This window comes from Acanthaster planci, linkage group LG03, assembly GCF_054643075.1.
Source record: "Acanthaster planci isolate LZ-2023a linkage group LG03, COTS_SCS, whole genome shotgun sequence".
NCBI classification, from domain to species: Eukaryota; Metazoa; Echinodermata; class Asteroidea; order Valvatida; family Acanthasteridae; genus Acanthaster; species Acanthaster planci.
Genome location: NC_141779.1, coordinates 25850962 through 25871870, shown reverse-complemented (window position 1 = coordinate 25871870; position 20909 = coordinate 25850962). Strand labels below are relative to the sequence as shown.

Genomic DNA, 20909 nt, shown 5'->3' with positions numbered 1-20909 from the left:
GAACAGGAACTCGACCAAGTCTGTATTTTGGCCAACAGTCAAGAAATCTTTCCACCGTTTGGTGTGTTCTGTTCTAGCTTACATATTCGTTACCGGATTTCCATTCGTTCTCCCATTCGTCGATGTTGTTCCACAGCCTTTATTGAAGTCTCTGAATGCTGATCAAATACAACATCAACCCTGGTGGATAGTCTTCTCATTATAAAGCTGCTTATATGAGCAAGAAATACTAAGGCAAATTCTCCCATAGTTCTGGAAGTTGGGAGACTGGGAAACCGTGAATAAATGCCATGCCATGCCATCAAAGATTAGAACTGCACCATTTGGTACTTTACCATGGATGTCGGGCCATTATTTTTCAATCAGGTTGATTAGTTTAGCCTGATTCATCTTGGCCAAGGTTCCATAAGAGCAAACTAGCGGACATGAGACTAGTCCAAAGCTGTAGGATAGAATGCTTTTGAGGTCAAGTTTCATTTGCTGTCCCAAAACAATCATGCTTGTGAATAATTTGCAATCGGAGATCTCACTTCCAGTCTTGCTCTTGGTTTTCTTCTTGTACTGAGTGGTGAACATTTTTAAATTGAGGCACTTTATTGTCTCATGCATAGCTGCTGGTCTCTGTACAATCCTTTCCTGCCTTTTCTGCCCCCATCACCTGTTCCTGACATTCTGCTGTGGCAACAACATTAATTTGAACGTATATCCACCAATTTAGAAGTGGAGCTTGAGAAGTGGTTAATGAAATTGGTGACTGTTACACTGACATCCTGGACCGATCTGCTCATTCTGATGCCTTCGAGAGACATCAACTAAAGAATTTTCCATAGTTCAAACCATGCACATTTTGAATTTTCATCTAGTTCCAAGGTGGGTGCCACGAGATGCATGACAGAAAAATCGGGTGCATTTCATTGCTATGTGCTATGTGATGAGAAGGGGGGGCTCAACGTTTCGAACAGCTTACTCTGTCAAATCAAGTTACTATTACTATCTTCACAATGCAAACCTTCAAATCTTATTTAAAAGTCTTTATTACATTTCTCTCTATTTATTAAAGTCTTTTCCACACTAAAGTCATTAAAGTATATTACAGAAGTTCTTGTTAGACTTATTGGGAAAAAATTTAACATGATGCTAAATCATTGTTTAATACGTGTACATATACTGACAATTACAATTGGGTCAATTGTGCTCCAGACAAGCCCCTTAATACCAGTCCATAAATTATAAAAGAATCCCAGATCATTTGTACAAATACTAACATGAAGTACGAGTAAAGTGTGTGTGCTTTTTTTCTGATGTGGTACAAAGATTAATAATTTCCCGAACAAATTTGTTAACCTAAAGAACCTTGCGAAGGTTGACGACAAGATTTTTACAATGTTAATTCTATATCCAGCATCTGTTATTGATTCTTTAACCTGCTGTGCTTGGCTTACAATAAAATGTACGTAAGTAACCTTTTATGACTGCAACCAAAACATGACTTTTTAATTGAAATTAAATCTGACATATAACTTAATTAAAGTGCCTCAGTGCTAAAATGTAAACCTGTAACTCGAGAAAATGTTTTAGAATTACACTTAATTCTTAACACTAAGTGGAGTAGCATTACATAGTAACAAAATATCACAACATGGGGATGTTTCATTTTTGACATAAATATGTTTGTCATTGACTGGAATTCTACAAAACAAAAAGGCAAAGCATCTATTGACAAAAACAAATATTTCTCTGGAAAGGCACAATCCAGAATTGTTCCAAACCATTCCTCCAAGCGTGATGTTTTGTTCAAATTCATTTGACTAGATATTTACAGATATACATGAACACAACAGATACCCCTTACGAGTTTTCACTTAAAGCACAAATATAGTACACAAAGAAGAAAACTTCATCAAAGCCACTGTACTGAACAGTTTCATTGTTCATTGATTTCAAATCCGAAGTGGATGCACTACAAGCGGTGAGACAGAAATATACAATAAAATAATGCTACTCTGGTATATATTCACTTTATTTATAACCCATAATGAAGTCCCTATTATATCTGACAAACCATTCTAATTATGCAAAATTCCAGGTAAAATGTAATAAAGTTCATAAAGCACCAACTATTTAGTAACAGCATCTGTTTTCTTTTTAGTTTTTACATCTTGACCTCTGATATCGTTAACAAATTCCTGAAGAATTCCACGACTTTCCATTTACTATAGTTAGTCTATAGTTAGTGGCAAGCACCAAGATGGCCATTTAATCAAATAAATTGTTCAATCATATAATGATTATTCTTCGAATAAACTACTTTACGGAATCAACTTAAAGGCTTTGATACAATACGGCCAATTCATAATACAGTGCGCCACCAAGAGTTTGCTGCAGACAGGCAACTTTTCAAGTTTATGCTTAACACGCTGCTACGATTAAGTGCATTTCAAATGTAATTTGGGGATATTTGATAGACTGAGGCTTTCCCTGCACTACAAACCATTGTGACTACCTCACACCCATTTGCAATAAGTAATTTCGAATTTTCAACCAAGGTAATCATTCCGCACACAGTTTTCCGCACACAGAGCAGATAGTGGATGAGACTTTTTTAACGAGACTTTATCCCACCATGTACTGTGAAAAGGCCTCTCCATGACAACCTGTAGGTGGTGCCCTGCATTGTGAATCGCCTGTATTGTTTTTCAGCTAGTATTTATGTTTCATTTGCTCAGTATACATGTAAGTTCCTAGGGATGGTTAAATTTACCAATGATGAGACATTGATTCTTCCCCAAATATTGCTCATTTAACTAAAGCATTAAATGCATTGAGCTGTGAACATAACACAGATATCTCCAAACTCCAGCTGAGGTTCTAGAACCAATTCCAAACATCAAACATTGAGAAAAATGTTGCATTATCATAGGAAAAATTTTGATAACTATGGAGGACCCTGCAAAGTGATTACCTGCTTCAGAAAAACAATTTTTGTTCAGAAGTGTGGGCAAAATGATGAGATCTAAAGCTTCAACTTATCCACAGTCTCTGGGAGACTACATGTAGGTTCACCTACCAAGATGAATCTTTAAGAATCAGTAATGTCTGGCAGTTCTAATTTGGAATTGGTAGGGGACTGACTCATTATTTCACAATTATTAGAGCTTGGAATTTAACTCAGGCTCAAACGCACCCCCTCTGCTTTGAGATTCCACAAGCTAGAATTATACAAACTTATGAATCATAAATTATTGATCTTGTAATATTCCTAGTGTATATTACACATTTTAATTTATTTTCTGTAAACTTTTACATGTTTTTTACAAGAAGCTGTCTCCACATATTCAACCATCTTACCTTACACCCTGTAATCCATCATAATATCCTCAATATTTGGTTGAACATTATGGGATGGGGAAAATGAGATCTGGGGAAAATGAGATCTAGTGAAAATGACTGATGTAATGGAATCCAGATTCTTTATGGATTCATTACTGATTGAAATACTGATTGGCTAGATTGTTGGAGTCATTCCAGGATGTTCCAGGTGCATCCTGGGAGGGCTGAGCAGCCACCAGACTCTCTTGTGTCATATTACATGTGTATGGATCTGTCAATGTCAGCATAGTAGATTGATTTGTAGACATATACCCACTGGTACCCGGTACTTCATCTTGTGGGAGCAAAGCCATACTCCCCTGTGACAGCATTCTATCATGAGACAACACTGGCATGGAATCCTGGGATAGATGTGGCATTTTACGCAGTGGCTCTTGGGGTGTGTTTGATACCCAGGTACTGCTGGATGTTCGACAGAAGGACGGAACACCAGTGGAGCACTCTACAAAAAAAAGAGCATTCATTTGAACATGACTCCAAAACTAGATTTTCACAAAATATTTCACAAAGTAATTTTTAGATCAATTTAGCTGTCTAATAATCATTCCAGAAAACATTAACATGTGGTGTTTGATGGATTACCAAAACTTTCACTGCTAGAAAAGATCAAACATGGCACCAAATATAAAGTATAACAGTCAATAAAGTGATGGTAATGCTATCCCGTTTTGGTGGTACCCCAAATAAAAGTCGGTTAAGTCTAACATCTGATGAATCTCATAAACCATTCACAGAGTATGATGATGTTAGGACTTATTAATGCGGGAATCTTATCAACATATAATAAACCCAACACAAACTGAGTATGAGGATGCTTGGACTCACTACAAAACCTGAGTATGAGGATGCTTGGCCTCACTACACAAACTGAGTATTGGGATGCTTGGTCTCACTACACAAACTGAGTATTGGGATGCTTGGACTCACTACACAAACTGAGTATGAGGATGCTTGGACTCACTACACAAACTGAATATGAGGATGCTTGGACTCACTACACAAACTGAGTATGAGGATGCTTGGACTCACTACACAAACTGAGTATTGGGATGCTTAGACTCACTATACAAACTGAGTATGAGGATGCTTGGACTCACTACACAAACTGAGTATGAGGATGCTTGGACTCACTACACAAACTGAGTATGGGGATGCTTGGGCTCACTATACAAACTGAGTATTGGGATGCTTGGGCTCACTATACAAACTGAGTATGAGGATGCTTGGACTCACTACACAAACTGAGTATGAGGATGCTTGGACTCACTACACAAACTGAGTATGGGGATGCTTGGACTCACTACACAAACTGAGTATGGGGATGCTTGGACTCACTACACAAACTGAGTATGGGGATGCTTGGGCTCACTATACAAACTGAGTATTGGGATGCTTGGGCTCACTATACAAACTGAGTATGAGGATGCTTGGACTCACTACACAAACTGAGTATGGGGATGCTTGGACTCACTACACAAACTGAGTATGGGGATGCTTGGGCTCACTATACAAACTGAGTATTGGGATGCTTGGGCTCACTATACAAACTGAGTATTGGGATGCTTGGGCTCACTATACAAACTGAGTATGGGGATGCTTGGACTCACTAATGCTGAAATCCTTTCAACATGCAATGATATCTGTATTAAAGCCGTTTTCTCACCATCATGGATGTACTTAGGAGTCTTGGAGGAGACATTCTGCAGGATGTTATTCATTCGCTCGGTGTTTCTACGAATTGCCTCATTGTGGTTAACCATCGGGAAAGGATAGTCTTTACCTAATGATAAAGCAGAAAATATCAAGAACATGTATATCAGATCTAAGTGTTCTAAAGTCATTTGTAACACAAAAAATTGAGAGGAAATAGGAAATGAGTTCAGACAATGTTAAAAAAAAGTTAACAGAGGGCTTTCGTAAATCTTACTTTAAAATGGTGGCTCAAGTAAAGTCTGATTCATATAACTTCAAGAGAATGTGAATAAATAGAAAAATATCAGGTCAAAGTCAGCCGTCCATGCTACAAATTCACCATTTTCAACAAAATTCAACTTCTAAAGTATCTATATCTGTCTCTACTCCATATTTCATTATCGCTACACATGTAGTTGTTGCACACATTGGATACTCCACTGCACAAAATACAAAATGCGTGATATACATATACCTACAGCACTTGAAAAACAGAAAAAGTAGGCTAAGTATTCTAACAAGGCACAAGCAAAACCAGAAACATGTAATTAAAAGGAAAACCTGACTTTGTCGAACATACATGTACCTGTACCATTCTCTAGTAATTCAGCTAAAATTGAAAGAATGATACCAAGATCATGATTTCTCCTAGAACAATCAACATTCTAATTTCCATAAATTTCTTACCAATGGTGCATTTTGCCTGTTCTTGGATTTCAAGCGGAGCTGTCCATGGGTTGTAAATGTACTTGGAAGAGAAGTTCTTCAGAGCTGGGATGTACTTACTGCAATATTTAGAATAACAATAAATTGCTCTTACAAATCATAGTACTGTTCTTCACCAGTGATATCAGGGCATCAACATCTTATATATTGATCAAACTACAACTTCAATGCTGAAACCAAAAATATTATAGTTTTCCAGCTCCCTGGTGGAAAGAAATTTCTACGAAGTGCACAAAACCAGATTACCTAAGTACTTTTTTCTGAGTACATGAAAGTCCAATACTGAGCCAAATTCTAAGCCATGCAAAAGGCAGCATTCATCCATTGTCAGCTGATGACTACTGTAATTATCAGAATATAAACCATAGCTTAAACATAGATTCTCACGCTGAAAAAGTCCTTACAGCTGATTCGTTGCGCGGCTTACACGGTAAACTCGGAAGGATAAAATCAGTCATAAGAACCATGGCCAGGCCACGCGTACCAAGTGCTGGTGGCGCAGTCATGTTTTCATAGGTTGCCTTTTAAATCTGATAACTTGAATCTCAGAGAATAAATAAAAATTCAAGTTGTCCGGATTTCAAGTTATTAACGGAATTGCCCAGTAATGGGGTCATGAAACACATACATGAAATGTGTACGTAATCTTAAACTTTACTTGCTCTGCTGTGGCAACATTTTTCAGTGATTATTTTCCTGCTTTTTATTCTTTTTTTCAGACAAGTAATCATTTTACTAAGATTTTCTTTACTGTTGTTACCTAAAGATTTCTTTCTACATGTACCATTAAAAATCAATCGCTTCAATGGTCTACCTTCGTGTGGCAGATCTTTCATCTTTTTGCCGATCATTGTTTGGCGTGACATGCCACAGAATTTTAGGTATTTTTCACTTGGGTTTTCTGATGAAAACTTTCTGTGGTCACGTGGTTATTGGAAAGAGTCAGCAATTGAACAGTTCATGAATGAGTCTGCGGTAGCAGTCAAGCTAGCCTGAAAACAGGATTTGTTGCAATCGCGTTGGTGCACACAGTGTGTGTGTTGCACGCAGCATGCATACAGCACAAGCAGTTCCAATGTGATGATTGGAACCAAGGTCTTACTGCGTTTTTTTCATTTTTGAAGTGATTTGGCGGTGTTTTTTTAATGGCATCACAAAAACTTCGAGATAACCGGATCTAGTGTTGTGGACAGTTAAAGAGGTATTTTGTTACACAAAAGCCGTTCTTTTGGCAAGAAATAGTCAGCCTACGAGATTAAATGATCTTTCAACTTAACTGACTTCAAGTTACCAAGATTGTATTGTACGTCCCCGAGAGCAAAACTTTTTCTGGCCACTTGGAAAAAAAGGGCAAGAGCTGATGCGCAGCTCATGTAGGACAATCATCCAGCCCGCAAAAGTTGGAACCACTGATGCACTGTACTGGGGCTTCAACATGCAGCACCTTCATGGTTGGATTATCAGCGCTGCGGTGTGGCTTGTACACCAGTGCGGCTTATACATCAGGTGGCTTATATTCTGAAAATTACGGCATATGCTAGCATCTTGGCTTTATTTGACTCACCGTATGAAGTCACCATTGGGGTCTGTCTGCTGACCAAACTTGACTGGGCAAAATGTGTAACAGTGGAAGAACTGCTGATAGAAAGAGGAACATGACAACCAGATCCAATTCCCAGCATTCACACTCCAATCAGCATCAAGCAGAAGGTCCTCAAATATCTGAAAACAAAACACGTACATCAATCCTTCTACGGTAAGAGATAAAAGTACACAAATAATGACTACAATGATTGGTGGGGTAAAACAAGCCTCTAAAGGTGATCCATGGAGCATTCTAAGAACATTCCATGGATCACCTAAGAAAAGTAGTTTTACTAAATGTACAATACAAAATAAAACAGTCAATAATTGTTGTTTGACACCTCTCCCACAGATTCTGCTTGATTTCAGCAATAACGTATTAATTCAGTGTAAATACATATAAAATGTGCACAAACTGAATGAGAAATTTGTTGAAAATTTACCAGTACTTTTCAATAATTTTCCAAAGTACATGTACCTCTTCAGGAAATAATTGAACCCAGCTTAGTAGTGCTAGCATTTTGGAATACATACAATCTGCACAACAGCATGCATTTGCTCACACTGCTCCTGGTTATGTATGATTATAGGTTTTTGGTTGCTATGCAAATGTAATGTTAGAAGCTCTTGACCAATCCGAGATGAGGTGTTATAGTTTTCATAATCCTTCATACCACAACTCTTCAGTTATCATGGTACTCTGATCCACTCAAGGTAAACCAATCATTTTTCAGTCAGATGTAGTGATAATCTTATTGAACTGTTGAAAATACATGTAGTTCCTCCTACAAAATGCTTCACCTTCTAATGACAAGTAACAATGACAGAGGTAAGCCTGACCTTTGCCCCTTCCTCCCAGCTGATCCACAAGTCACCTCTTGTCAAGAAGCAGGCTACAGCATGCCGAGCCACTGGATGCACCCAACCTTCTTGTCTCAACTGGATCATGATAGCATCAATCCATGGGAATCCAGTCTGGCCCTATACAAATAAATCAATTTCAAGAGAAAACCTTAAATGCATTGTGTTGCTTCAAACTGAAATTAGCAACAATCACAGTGTCTTGTTGTGCAAACAATTAAAAGAGCACTTGTAAGTTTATTGTATGAGTGAAGGTGTGCTGTAGACTGAATGAATCAATTGTCTTAATGAAACTGAATTTACTTTGATGTTAACACACTGTAAAAGCTACAATACTGAAACCTTGATATGTGCTGGACTGTATGCCAGCCCACAGGTATTCTGTACTTGTTAAATCAAATTTTTCAGCCATTAAAAACTGATTGTTATTGTTGAAATATTGCCATGACTACTGATGACATAATCTCACATCTCTCCATCTCTGCAAGGCTTCTTCATTCTTCTCCCATGGTATTTGAATACAAATTGGATTGCCAACCATCTGATCCAATTTCTGGTTGTTGTATCCCAATGTGAAGAAGAACTCTCGCCAGTAGAGCTGACCGTGAAGAAACAATGGAATGTTGCTCGTCTTCTTCATCTGGAAAATATACAAAGCAACCAGAGAATAGCAGGGACGTTGCAAGATTCTTTCCTCTTGGACAAGAGGTGAAAATAGTGTATTTTGTGTTTGGGTAAATCCTTATATTAACTGTATTTGTGCATTGAGACAAAACATACATATTTAGTGATTCTCTCCAAAAAATATGATGATACATGTATATCTATGAGAAAATAGGCACAATATACTAGGAATGAGCTTAATTTTGAAATATATCCTAAACCAGTAAAACATTTCCAAACATCAGATTAAAAAAAGGATGGTTCCCAAATTTTGCAGCCCAAAAGATATTCACTCTATATGTTTGAATAACATCCATTCAAATTAGAAACACTTCATACATTGTACATACATGTACACACATATTCCAAGATATAGATTTAAATGCTCCAATCTTTGTTCTATGTCAAATTGTTTCAAAGATTCCATCTGCTGAGCTCAGTAAACTAATTGTTAGGAACTCATTTAAAAAAAAACAATAAAAAATATGGTAGTCACATGTATGTTCAGACATGAATTTGGGGACTTCCACTGAAGTAACTGCTCTTTCTAGTTAAAGCAACTTATTCATATCTCTGAATTATAAAGAATGCAAAATTCAAATAACTGGACCTTTTGGTAGAGTTCAGTCAGTCTCCAGTAGAACAATCTTGGCGACAGACACCCAAACCTGAGATATGGGCCCAATCCAGTAGGGCAAGCCATCAGTGATGCACTGGACATGCGAGGACGTTCAAAATTGGCAACCCATGCCTAAGGAAACAAAAACAAGACAGATGATGGCCAAATTGTCCAACTCTCGTTAGTACATTAACAAAGTACATGTAAACAAGCAGATAAAGTCTCGATTGTTAAGATTGTCTTGATTGGCAGGTTCTGTTTCCATAAATAACACGGCTACACATGTACATGTATCAACATTATCATTTGATCAAATTGCCACAATACTTTGTTGATGGCCATCACACATGTACATCTGCACAATGATGTACATTTGGATGTACCGTTCTTTTTGCATGAGCTTTTTAAGTTGCAAAACATTAAGCACAGAAAGGCGTTTCATTCTAGTTGAATGACGCACCATTGTAGTTGTGTCATATCATTTATTGAACATTTTCTTACCTTTGCCTGAAGCTGGTAATTATCATGTCTGTAAGTTTTACATAAAGTGCCAAGCAAGCAACAAAGATACCAGTATTTGTTACAAACAACAGTTTTTGTCAAATACTCAGTCGGCTCACCATTTCATCCGAATAACAAAAAGGAAAATTCCATCTGTTTATTATTATATGAATGTTCAACAAAAAATGCAGCAACAGTTCTCCCTTCAGACTAATCCTCAGACAAACTTTGACATCTTTAACAAATAAATCAAGAGATGCTGTGTCTTATGTTCACCTTTCGTTCCAGATGCCGGTCCAACTGTTGCTTGGCAACAGTCTCTCCCCCTATCCAGACTGGTGGTGGGATATCTTCCGAATCAAACCCTGCACAAACCAATAAGAATACTTACAATTTTATTATGAGTAGAACCATAGGAGAAGTAAACACGGACACTGATTTCCAATATGTGTTCTGAGATCACTTTATGAAAACTTTGACAAGAGTGGATCCAAATGCACTTGTCCCTCCAAAAGGTCAAAATTACCCTATACATGTGCCTATGTACATGTAGGTATAACTATTGGTACAACCCTAGCCAAATCTCACTGGGCCCCCATCCGAAGGCCCTTCTCAATGTTGGGTCTTGCTGCGCAGTCTGTGCTCCAGCTTGAGATGACAACATTGGCCAGGGGATATGGGGACCTGGTAAAGCTATTGACACATGTGTACGTGTACACTGTACATGTCCCAACAATCTTGTTCAGGACTGTAGGTCTGTTCCACTGATGAGTAGAATCATTTCTTTGACTCCCGTGGAAAATTTATTTTCTACACTATATTTTACTTTGACACCATGAAAGAATGTGTAAATACCAATATCAATTTATTTGGCTATTATATGTACTTTGAAAGTTTCATCATGAACTATTTCTACATGTATTTACATGTAAATGAATTCATGTGTATCTCTAGATACTACATTAAAAACATTTCAGTGGACAAATATGTCTTACAAATAAACACAGGCATTTATCAGTTTTTGTCCTTCACTGACAATACCGTTCTTTTAAGCACCTTGCATATGACCATACATGTACATGTATATTGCATATGTGTAAATACAGTACACATACATGTACACATGTACCGGTACTACAATAATGAACACATATTCAAGGTTAAATTTTGAAAACCAAGGACATGCAACTACAGCTCAAAAATAACATGTACATGTACTCGTACCGGGTACATGTACGTATAACCACGGAGCTATAAAAATTTAACTACCAGTACTCCAAAAACACAAAATTCATCAAATTTTCACAGGTACTTTAGAAGTGGCCAACAATGGTTAATTTTATTAAAATGTCACAAGCGAACTTATGACAAGTCAATAAAAAGTGAAATGTAATAAGAAGACATTTTCTTACTAAGAACGAAAGTTATGAAATGCTACTTAAATACACAAGTATACATGTACATACATGTACAGTAAAATCTTGATAAGTCGAAGCCCGTTAAGTCAAAACTCTGTTTACCTCGATGATTTCTGTATTCCCAACAAAAGAATAGGCCTTTATGTACAATAAACTATCCGTAACTCAAAGCGTCAATACCAAAAATTTGAAAATGCCATTCTGTGTGCTACACTACATGTACGTGCATGCACATACAGTACCTACATGTATATTAATTTCCAAATACTTACCGGTACATGTATATATTAGAAAAAAGAAGCTGTAAACTTGCTACTGAAGCACGAAAAATCACAATCTGCCCTGTTTATGGCAGGTACAGTGCAGTATGTAGCGTAAAAACAAGTTTCATAACCATTTTGCCTTGTTAGTTAATTATATCAAAGAAGAATCTTGCAGAGTCCAGGCAACACTAGTCCAAGTCCAGTCAGTCTACTTTTTATTTTGCTCTAAATTTGAAATTGAAATGAAATTTGCAGCACAACAAACCAGTAGATGTCCTGTTAAATCATTCCGTTTAAATGCTCAAATTTTACATATACTAGTACATGTACATGTTCCTGTGTGTCTCAGGTAATATTGCTGCATTATTCAAAGTGAATCATCACAGATACATTATATATTTAAGTACATGTAAATTCAACCAAAAGAGGTGCTCATGTATAAACAGCATTCTCAAAGTTATGTACATGTACACTGTATGCACGTTTTAATATGAGTTTAAAGCAAACCTTAATCAACACTACACCTGAATTTTATTTTCCAAACTGCACTACTTTACATGTATAATCAAATTAAAAAGCTAGTTTCCGCACAAACTAAAAAATAACCTCAATTTAGCTTGGACAGAAAAACAAGACTTAATGCATGCAAAGCAGGAGGATAAGCATGCATAATGAACTTACCCAGCTCTTCCAGTGTTGCTAGTCCATACTTAGAATCATGATTGGCTGCAATGGCTGTGTTGATTCCTTCAATGTCGGATAGCGTTATGGTCTCCTCAGGGAATGTTGGTTGATCAAGGAGTGAGATGAGATACTGGAAATGCTTGTAAGTTAGCGGTGGATTGCTATTATTCATCTTCACAATCCTGCCAATTACACAATGAAAAGTTGAATTTATACAAATGCCACCTTTAAGAAAAACTGGTATAATGCTTACAAAATATGTTCATGTCTGTATGATAATACTGAGAGGAAAGATAAACATTTCCTTGCTTGATACAGCACAAGTGTGAACTGTTTCGTCTGATCTGGACAATTCTTGAGTACTGAAAATAAAGAATATCAGAACCTGGTACTGTATTCCAAAAAAAACATCAATACAGAAACTTTAACCTATTAAGCTATTAGCTAGATAAGAAATAAAAGTGCTCTCATTAATGGTTACTACATGTAACTTTTTCAAAATTCACAAGAAAACTATTCACAAAGCTCATCAGATGTAGACAAAAACTTACACAAACGTACCTATTTAATGCAAAATCCTTATGGCCTTTACATTGTGGGGGTAAATTACATGTGCATGACATTTCTTAAGAATAACGACACAAGTGTTTATTTAAAAGGAAAGAGAGAAACTTCTTCACTCTCAATTACTCACTCCTTTGGATCGTAGAGTGTATGTGACATTCTGGTGATGACTTGTACTTTGAATGTTGCTGCTAGTGTTTTGATCTTAGCATCTCGCTGAATGCCAAATACCTCTGGGTCCTCCTCGAAAGATAACCTAGTTACTCCCCACTCCTGAAAATCCACATTAAGTCAACATTATTATACATGTACCAGGCAAGATATGGGACGGAGGGAACCCCCTCCCCTTACCTGTCCAATCCCTATACACACTCTAAACTATTGTTACCAAACATATCCCCCTAGAAGTCTGTAAAGAATTCCTGAGATTCCGATCAAACAATGACCAACACAAAGGCGGGAGGGGTTCTCTCCATCACATATCTTGCTTCAAATGTACATTATCCACACTTCAAGAAACAAAAAAGACACTACATGTAAGAAATTGGATACACCTATTAAGGTTAAGCATCTACAGGTGAAAATGCATGGTACGTTGTTGTACATGTAAGAGCACTAAGACTGGATTGTATTTGTCAGAAGCAAGACATACAGTGTACTGTGGGACAGGTTACATGTACACGTATCCAAAGGGCAAGTCACATACATGTAGTGATGCCAAACTGTTTTATTACAGGACATAATTTGAAAGTGACGCATGTTCATATGAATTGGTTGCTTTAGTTTCTAGTTTTCACACAAATCCTGCACATTGTACATGTAGGTAGCGTACACTGTGAAGTTTCTTTTTTACTAATTTCTTTTTTCAAACATAAACTAAATACCAAGTGCTGTACTCAGACACAAGATACAAAATCCAGGAAAACAACTTTTCATCTATACTTCTCAAAAATGACGACAAGTGAGCTCACTTCATTAGAATTTCCAATGCACAAAAATCTTAAAAATGAATATCGTAACTAAAATTCATTACAGGAGCCAAAATGTAAAATTTGGTGATCAATCAAGCAAGCAGACTCCAACAGTACTATCACTCCAATTAGTACACAGACCACAGAGAAACACCAATTCATTGCAGGAACACACTCATTAATGAGTGCACACGTACATCATTGCATGCAATAATCAAGCTTCATTGTTTCCCTCATATTATACATGTACAGTATGTAGCTCCTTTAAAATTAGGGAACTATGACTACACGTACATGTACAGTTCACAGGTACATGTACATGTACAATTTGCTTGACACATGTACATGTACACGTATTAATCATATAAAACTCCACCGTGATCACTGTTCTATTCATTCCAAATACTGTACTGTCATCATTATTCCACAGTACCTTTACATGTATTTCAAGATGTTATCATCACTTAAGGAAAATGGTTGGAAAACAAATTATATACATCAAGTATATACGTGTCCAATGTACATGTAAGTACTCATTTAAAAATTTCTTCTTTCAAAAAAGTTTCCTGCACAGACTTGTAAAAGCAAACAGATACATTGTACTACATCTCACGTACATGTACTGTACATGTGCTTTACACGTACATGTACATGTGCTTTATGTGTACATGTATGGAGGTTTACAATACACAGGTACCAGTACCTTGAAAAGTTTGGGAAATACATCAGAAGGCTGGCCACGGACAAGGAACAGTCGAGAGTTAAGTTTGCGGAGACTTGAATCAAGATCTTCCAAGCACTGAAGCAGGAATCTGCACAAGAGAAATGACACGAAATTGTTTCAAGATGATTTTGTTGGGGAGATGTTAATTTTAATCACAGGTTTTGCCCTTACACTGACGTATGTGTATAATCAGTGCTTGTTGAAGAGCTCGTGAAAAATTCACAAGATTACTCGGGTGGGACTCGAACCCACACCTCCTGCTTACTAGTGCAGACGTCACAACCCCTTGACCACTGAGCTTGCCAAGGCCAGCTGGCCTGTCCAATCAGATGTACAGACACAGTGGGTACCGCAAAACCATTTCAAGACGATTTTTCAGCCAAAAAATGTTAATTTCAATCACAGGTTTTGCCCTGGCATAATTTTTTTCCGTCGGGGGGATGTTAATTTTAATCATGGGTTTCACCCTTACACCAACATATATAAAATTGAACAACCTTATAAAGAACAACATGGCAAACTTCTAAATGTTGCAGAGATACAGTATATTAATTGATGTGTTAACTTTCCTTATTATTTCATTCATATCAGTTGGGTCAATTAATGTGCATTTACATGTACATGTACCTTACAAAAATTACACAAATGTGCAGAGTTTAAGAATTATGGGATATGGTAATTTCGGTTATGGTTATTTCTTTGGCTTCTATAATGTACAGATGTATAACCAGTTCTTTACAGAACACCACAAACTCAAAAAAGAGATATATCCATGGTGCTACGGCAAACATACTTGTATCTAGTTTACTTCTGTGTACCATGTACATGTAGATATGGACAACACACTGAAAGTAAAATGAAACATACATGCACATGTACTATTCCATAAAGTCTAATCAACTTTGCGGGATCAAATACTTAAATTTCAATTTTGCAGCTGAAATTTCCCCATGTACATTTGCAGTGTATGCACAAAACGTCTAATTTGGAGAAAATCCAAATAATAATAAGTAGATAATGCTGAGAATCTATATGTTTTTTTGTAAATAATCATATTCAACAATTCATACATTTTGGGTTTTTTTCACAATGACTTTTTGAGGTTTTAATGAGCTTTTCTAATCTCTACGGTTACTCAAAGACATTGCAATCCTGAAAACAAAAATATAAAGTACAGCAGATGTAGCAATAAATATCCTAAAACCAAAGGTCCGTTAGGAGAAACATCAAAACTTCATTAGCAAAATACATGTAAATATACATCATCTGTCTGTCCCTATTCCCTTCAGGAGTTGCAATGATTTATCATGGAACTGATCAATTATCTTTAGGGTCGCTGAATTCATTGTACCCTGAGGAAAGCAGAAAATGATCATTCCCAGCATCTGGTTATATGTCATGGATGTACATGTATTGTATAAAGTCTACACACCCTGAGAGCTTTACACTCTTACCATGACATTGTTTACAGCTTTAAAAGACTCTTCATGAAATAACACAAGATACATAAAATTTGTTTGTGTAAGATTGTTGAATCTTTAACAAAGCAAATCAAATGTATTTTATATATACCGGTACTGGTACTCTGTACATGTACGGTATGCAGACATGTTCATGCGATATGTCATACATGCATTATTAATAAGTAATACGTGATATGACCCATCCTGAAATCTGTATATAAAACAAGTACATGTACATGTACCACATGTACATGTACGCATGTCTCGCAAGGCAGCAGGTGGATAATTTCAGAAGTACTGTACATTTTCAGCCAGTTATAAAGCTAAGCTTCATTAAAAATGAAGGACTCACACAGCAATACCGTATGTCAAACGGTGGGGGGAAAAGTCCCAATAAGTGTAAGCCCATCTGTATTCAATCAACAAACCATTTTTACTTCCTGTACTGTCTGGGATACAATTTTGAATACTGACAGGTACATGTACAAGTAGGCACAACCAACATGAATTTTATTAGGTCCTAATTTGCACTGAATTTTCTTAAAACAGGCTACAAAAGTTGAATAATCACCAGAAGAATGCCTGCAAGTTTCCCCCACATGTACTGTACATGTAGTTCTGAATACTTGTAGCTGAAGTCTTGGTATAGATACTGTATATATATTGTATTATGCAATTTTTGTAGGTGAACTAACTTTACATGTTGCGAATTATGTAAGTACTGTGGTCAGTTTGTTTGACATTAGGTAAGAGGTCTTAGCAGGGAAAATTTTGAATCCTTTACTTAGAAAAAAAACAGTCTCACAAAGTCTGTGCACAAAGGTACATGTATCAAGTGAGGAACATTTCTGAACTCTTTCTGAACATTATTCTCTGCTATAGATTGACATTTGGCATCCAAAGAAATAATGGTAAAATCATGAGTTTCTTGACGAATGTTGGTGTACTGTATGTATATGCATGTATTGTACATTTAAACGAAACACAGACCTGCAAACCTTGCCATACTACTTCCTGAGGTCAGGCATTACCACACAATAGATTAAAAGTATTTAAATGAGCCTTCAGTTCATTTAAAGTACATGTACATGAACATACCAGGGATACGTACATGTACATGTATGATGTAGCCATTTTACATGTTTTAGTACTTGTAGTACAAGTCATGTAGCCATTCCCATTTGTGCAGAGAGCATACTGTCCAAAACACTGTTTCCCTCACTGTTCTTTCAACTTCAATATGCAAACAAATCTAACTTATAGTCATGATCATTTCTAGCTCGTCAGGGTGTCAGGTCAACTCATACATAATAAACACGTTTCATACATTGTCAGGCTTAAAGAGACAGAAAAGCCAAAAATCTGAACCTTTCAGGCACCACCATAAATCAACTAAACACATAACTATATAAGAAGTCCTAGGCCTACTAGGATGAGATACTAGTCCTAGGATGAGATTGAACAATGATAAAAATACCGGTAGCTGAAAAAAGGCATATGATAAAGAAGCTGAGCTGTGAAAATCTCCTATACTTTTGTACACAGCCAGTGAGGAAAAAAAAGCTGAAATCCAAAACAAAAAAAGCTGAAATAAGCTAAAAAGCTGAGAAATCTCAACCCTGGTTTGTATTGTATACATCATTTATCAATTGGAATTTGTCTATCTGGGGAGTGGTTTAAACGGACTAGTACTACAGTGGAACGCCACGATAACGAACAAGACAAGGTCCACGCTAAATGTTCGGAACAGCGGTCATTCAGTATAGCAAATTTAACTGCCAAACATTTCGTTGCCATGTTGAGTCTCTTGTCTAACCAACTGCACCCTCTTGTGATACCTTGGTTCACTGTTTTCGTGATGTTTTGCCGTTGCATTCAAGTTTAAGGTTTCTAGAAATGTATCTGTTAATTATTTTTGTTTTTTATTTAACTTGAGTCAAAAAAATTGATATCAAGTTTATCCTAAAAGTCGTGAAACTACCGCTCAGGATCGCTCTCTGATGCATGCTGTGGCGAATCTCGGTTGATTTGTGTATCAGCGGTGCCCTCTTTAGACTACTGTTAGTGCAATGCCACCGTGCGTGTACGTGCGGTTTTCTTCCGCACCCAATCATGTGGAGTCGCAAAACCAGTGTCTATTCAATACCATTGACAACTAGAGACTTTCCCTTCTAATCCTTGGGGAAATAATGGCCACTTGTCACTTACCAACAGAAAAAAACACCAACTGTTTTATCAAATGGCAACTGAATAGTGTTAAGTAGCTTCTGTGCACAAATTATTGGGCGCCAAGGACGATGTTTGGTACAGCTGAATGTTCGGTATAGCGGTGTTCCCTATAGCGGCGTTCCACTGTACTACAACTAGTCTTTCCCACAACCCTTGACAAAGTCAGAAATTGGTAAATAACAAATAAAAACATGAAAAAGTAAAATTTCTTTCCATTTAGGCTTAATATGAATTTCATTTTCCTCAATGCAAGTGCCACCGATTGCTCAAAAAGTTTGAAAATGACAAATTTCATGTGTTATCAAATTGTTAATGGTTGTGCCAATGGAGAAATCACAAATTCTAACATAATCCCAACCTGAGCACTCCCGCCCCACTGCTGAGCATGATGAGGGGGACAGTCGATGAGTCTGTAACTTGTTAGGGGCGACTCAGTCAGGGGGCAAGTTAGGCAAATTTGTGTAATTTTGGTGGGGCTTGATCATTAAACAAACATTTCCTACCTCCACTTATTGACACCCTGGTTGGGTGATCTAGCAAACCAAGGATCCAAGATGTACACACATCGGAAGGTTTTAGCACCCACCAGAGCCTCTCGTAAAGCAGGGTTGTCATGCAAGCGAAGTCCCTTGTTCCTGAACCAGTGAACCAATGACACTCCTCGACGCGAACTACCACGACTTCGTTTCCTTTTCCCCATTTCTTGGTCGGATGTTGAGGGATATTCCGTGGTAAACTGAGCGCCTTCTAGATAGAAGAAGCTCTTTTATCCGTAGGGAGACATTATCAACGAAGATAATCGGTAGTTTGCGCTGATTTACGACAAAATATCGACCATCCTGAAGGGCTTTCCGACTGACACAGCAACAAGAAGCACAACCTGTTACGAATGAATGCAGCGGTGCGCGGGCGCGGTGGGAGCTCTTGAAATGTGCCCGATTGCGAACGATCCGATTTCAGTTACCCCTTCCCGCGATCCCCGCGCCCGAACATGAGAAGGCCCACCGGGTTTAAAGAAAAGAAACGTCAGTTTTGCAGTATGTTGTTAAATTTGTCACGTTCATCAAAATTGATATTGTTGATCCAACCAAAGTTACCTCTTCTTTCTTATCCCTTCCTCGCCATAGGTGGGCAAGATTTATACAGCTTTTTTTACAAGAGGTAGAAAAATGTTGCGTATCCAGTGGGTGAGGGATAGGCCTAGTCCGTTCAAAATCCTGATGTACCCTTTTAAAGGAATTGAAAGAATGGCATATCCACCTTTCTTGAGAGAGCACTGGACTTGCAACTTGTATCTCACCCTCGTTTAAGGCCACATTAAGATTACGCAACTGCAGCGTGGGATCTGTTCTCAGTTAAAGGTACTAATTCCATCGAGAAAGCTCAGAGACAGGCTGCATGCCTGATTTGTGACCAACACCTACAAAAGGGAAGTGATACCAACTTGAAACTCCTAAGTTCACTTGAATAGAGCACCCTGAGTCAGGACAGAAGCTTAGCCCGAGGACTTGACTAAGTTCTACGAAATGCTGCGTGGAAAACTCAACATCATAGTAGATCAAGCCCACACAAAGCCAAAACCCACGGGCACTCAAGCCATTAACTCAGCCTATTAGCCACAAACTCGCGATAGGAAGCAGTAGCGTAAATCTGTTAGAAATTGAGGATGGGGAATCAGTGCGGAGAGGTGGGAGGGGATAACTTGCCGGCCATGGAAATTTAAAAATCGGGGTGAGGGGCGATGTTCATGAAAAGATGTACATCTGTAATGTGTATCAGATTCATTCAGAATCTTATATCAGAATAGCATACTTATAGCTTTTTAAAGTAAATTCTTTCCCTTTTTAGTGATACTGCAAACATTTTTGCCATTGGAAAATACTATAAATTCTTTACAATCTACTTGAAATGTTTTCCTCATCACCAGAAGGTGCGGGAATGATTCATAGCCCATCCTCTCACCTCAAAAGGGGCGCAGTTTACACCCCCATCCTCGGGGGGTTTACGTCCATTACCGGAAGTGTACAAAAATTCATTCTTTCCCCGTAAAATCAAAGCATGGAATAGTCCCCGCCCTGCTTCAGTTACACAAACAAACCAGTTAAATTTAACACAGTTCTTTTCCAAATTTTTTATCATAGGTCCACTGGCACCAGTAACAACACCACTAGCAATATTTTTGAGGAACTGCAACCAAAACCTTTTTCACAAATTGTTGAAGTTTTGCTTCTCCAGTGGGCACCTTCATTCCTCATCATTTGCTCCATTATGCGCGCGCATGTCTTTTGTACGATTGAAAATGGAAATTCAGGGGTGGATAATTGTTTCCTCCTTTATTTGTACTTGTGACCTCTTTCTGCAAAGAATCATGCTCGTAGTTTTGAACTTCGAAACTCTCACTGGATCCACTCGTGAATTGTTCGTACTTGGGACACAATACTCAGTTTGCTCAATATCAGCTTGCATAACGCGTGAAAAACAACGTGCGTAACGTCATTATTTTCAAGAAGTCACGTTGCAACTGGCATGGTACGGAGGCCACAAATACCCATGCAAT

The 20909-nt window shown here is 37.6% G+C and overlaps 1 protein-coding gene across 1 annotated transcript; it reads right to left on the bottom strand.

The window, feature by feature from the left end:
• Positions 1-1010: 1010 nt before the first annotated feature.
• Positions 1011-19258, bottom strand: LOC110981054 (cryptochrome-1-like). Its single transcript, XM_022238230.2, has 12 exons — positions 18856-19258; positions 14640-14748; positions 13096-13238; positions 12399-12583; positions 10313-10401; positions 9527-9667; positions 8723-8893; positions 8233-8373; positions 7373-7530; positions 5770-5867; positions 5054-5170; positions 1011-3832 (listed from the first exon to the last, which is right to left on the bottom strand). Exons 1-12 carry the CDS (start codon positions 19050-19052, stop codon positions 3483-3485), a joined length of 1899 nt encoding a protein of 632 aa, XP_022093922.1. The 5' UTR covers positions 19053-19258; the 3' UTR covers positions 1011-3482.
• Between the last annotated feature and the right edge of the window lie 1651 nt (positions 19259-20909).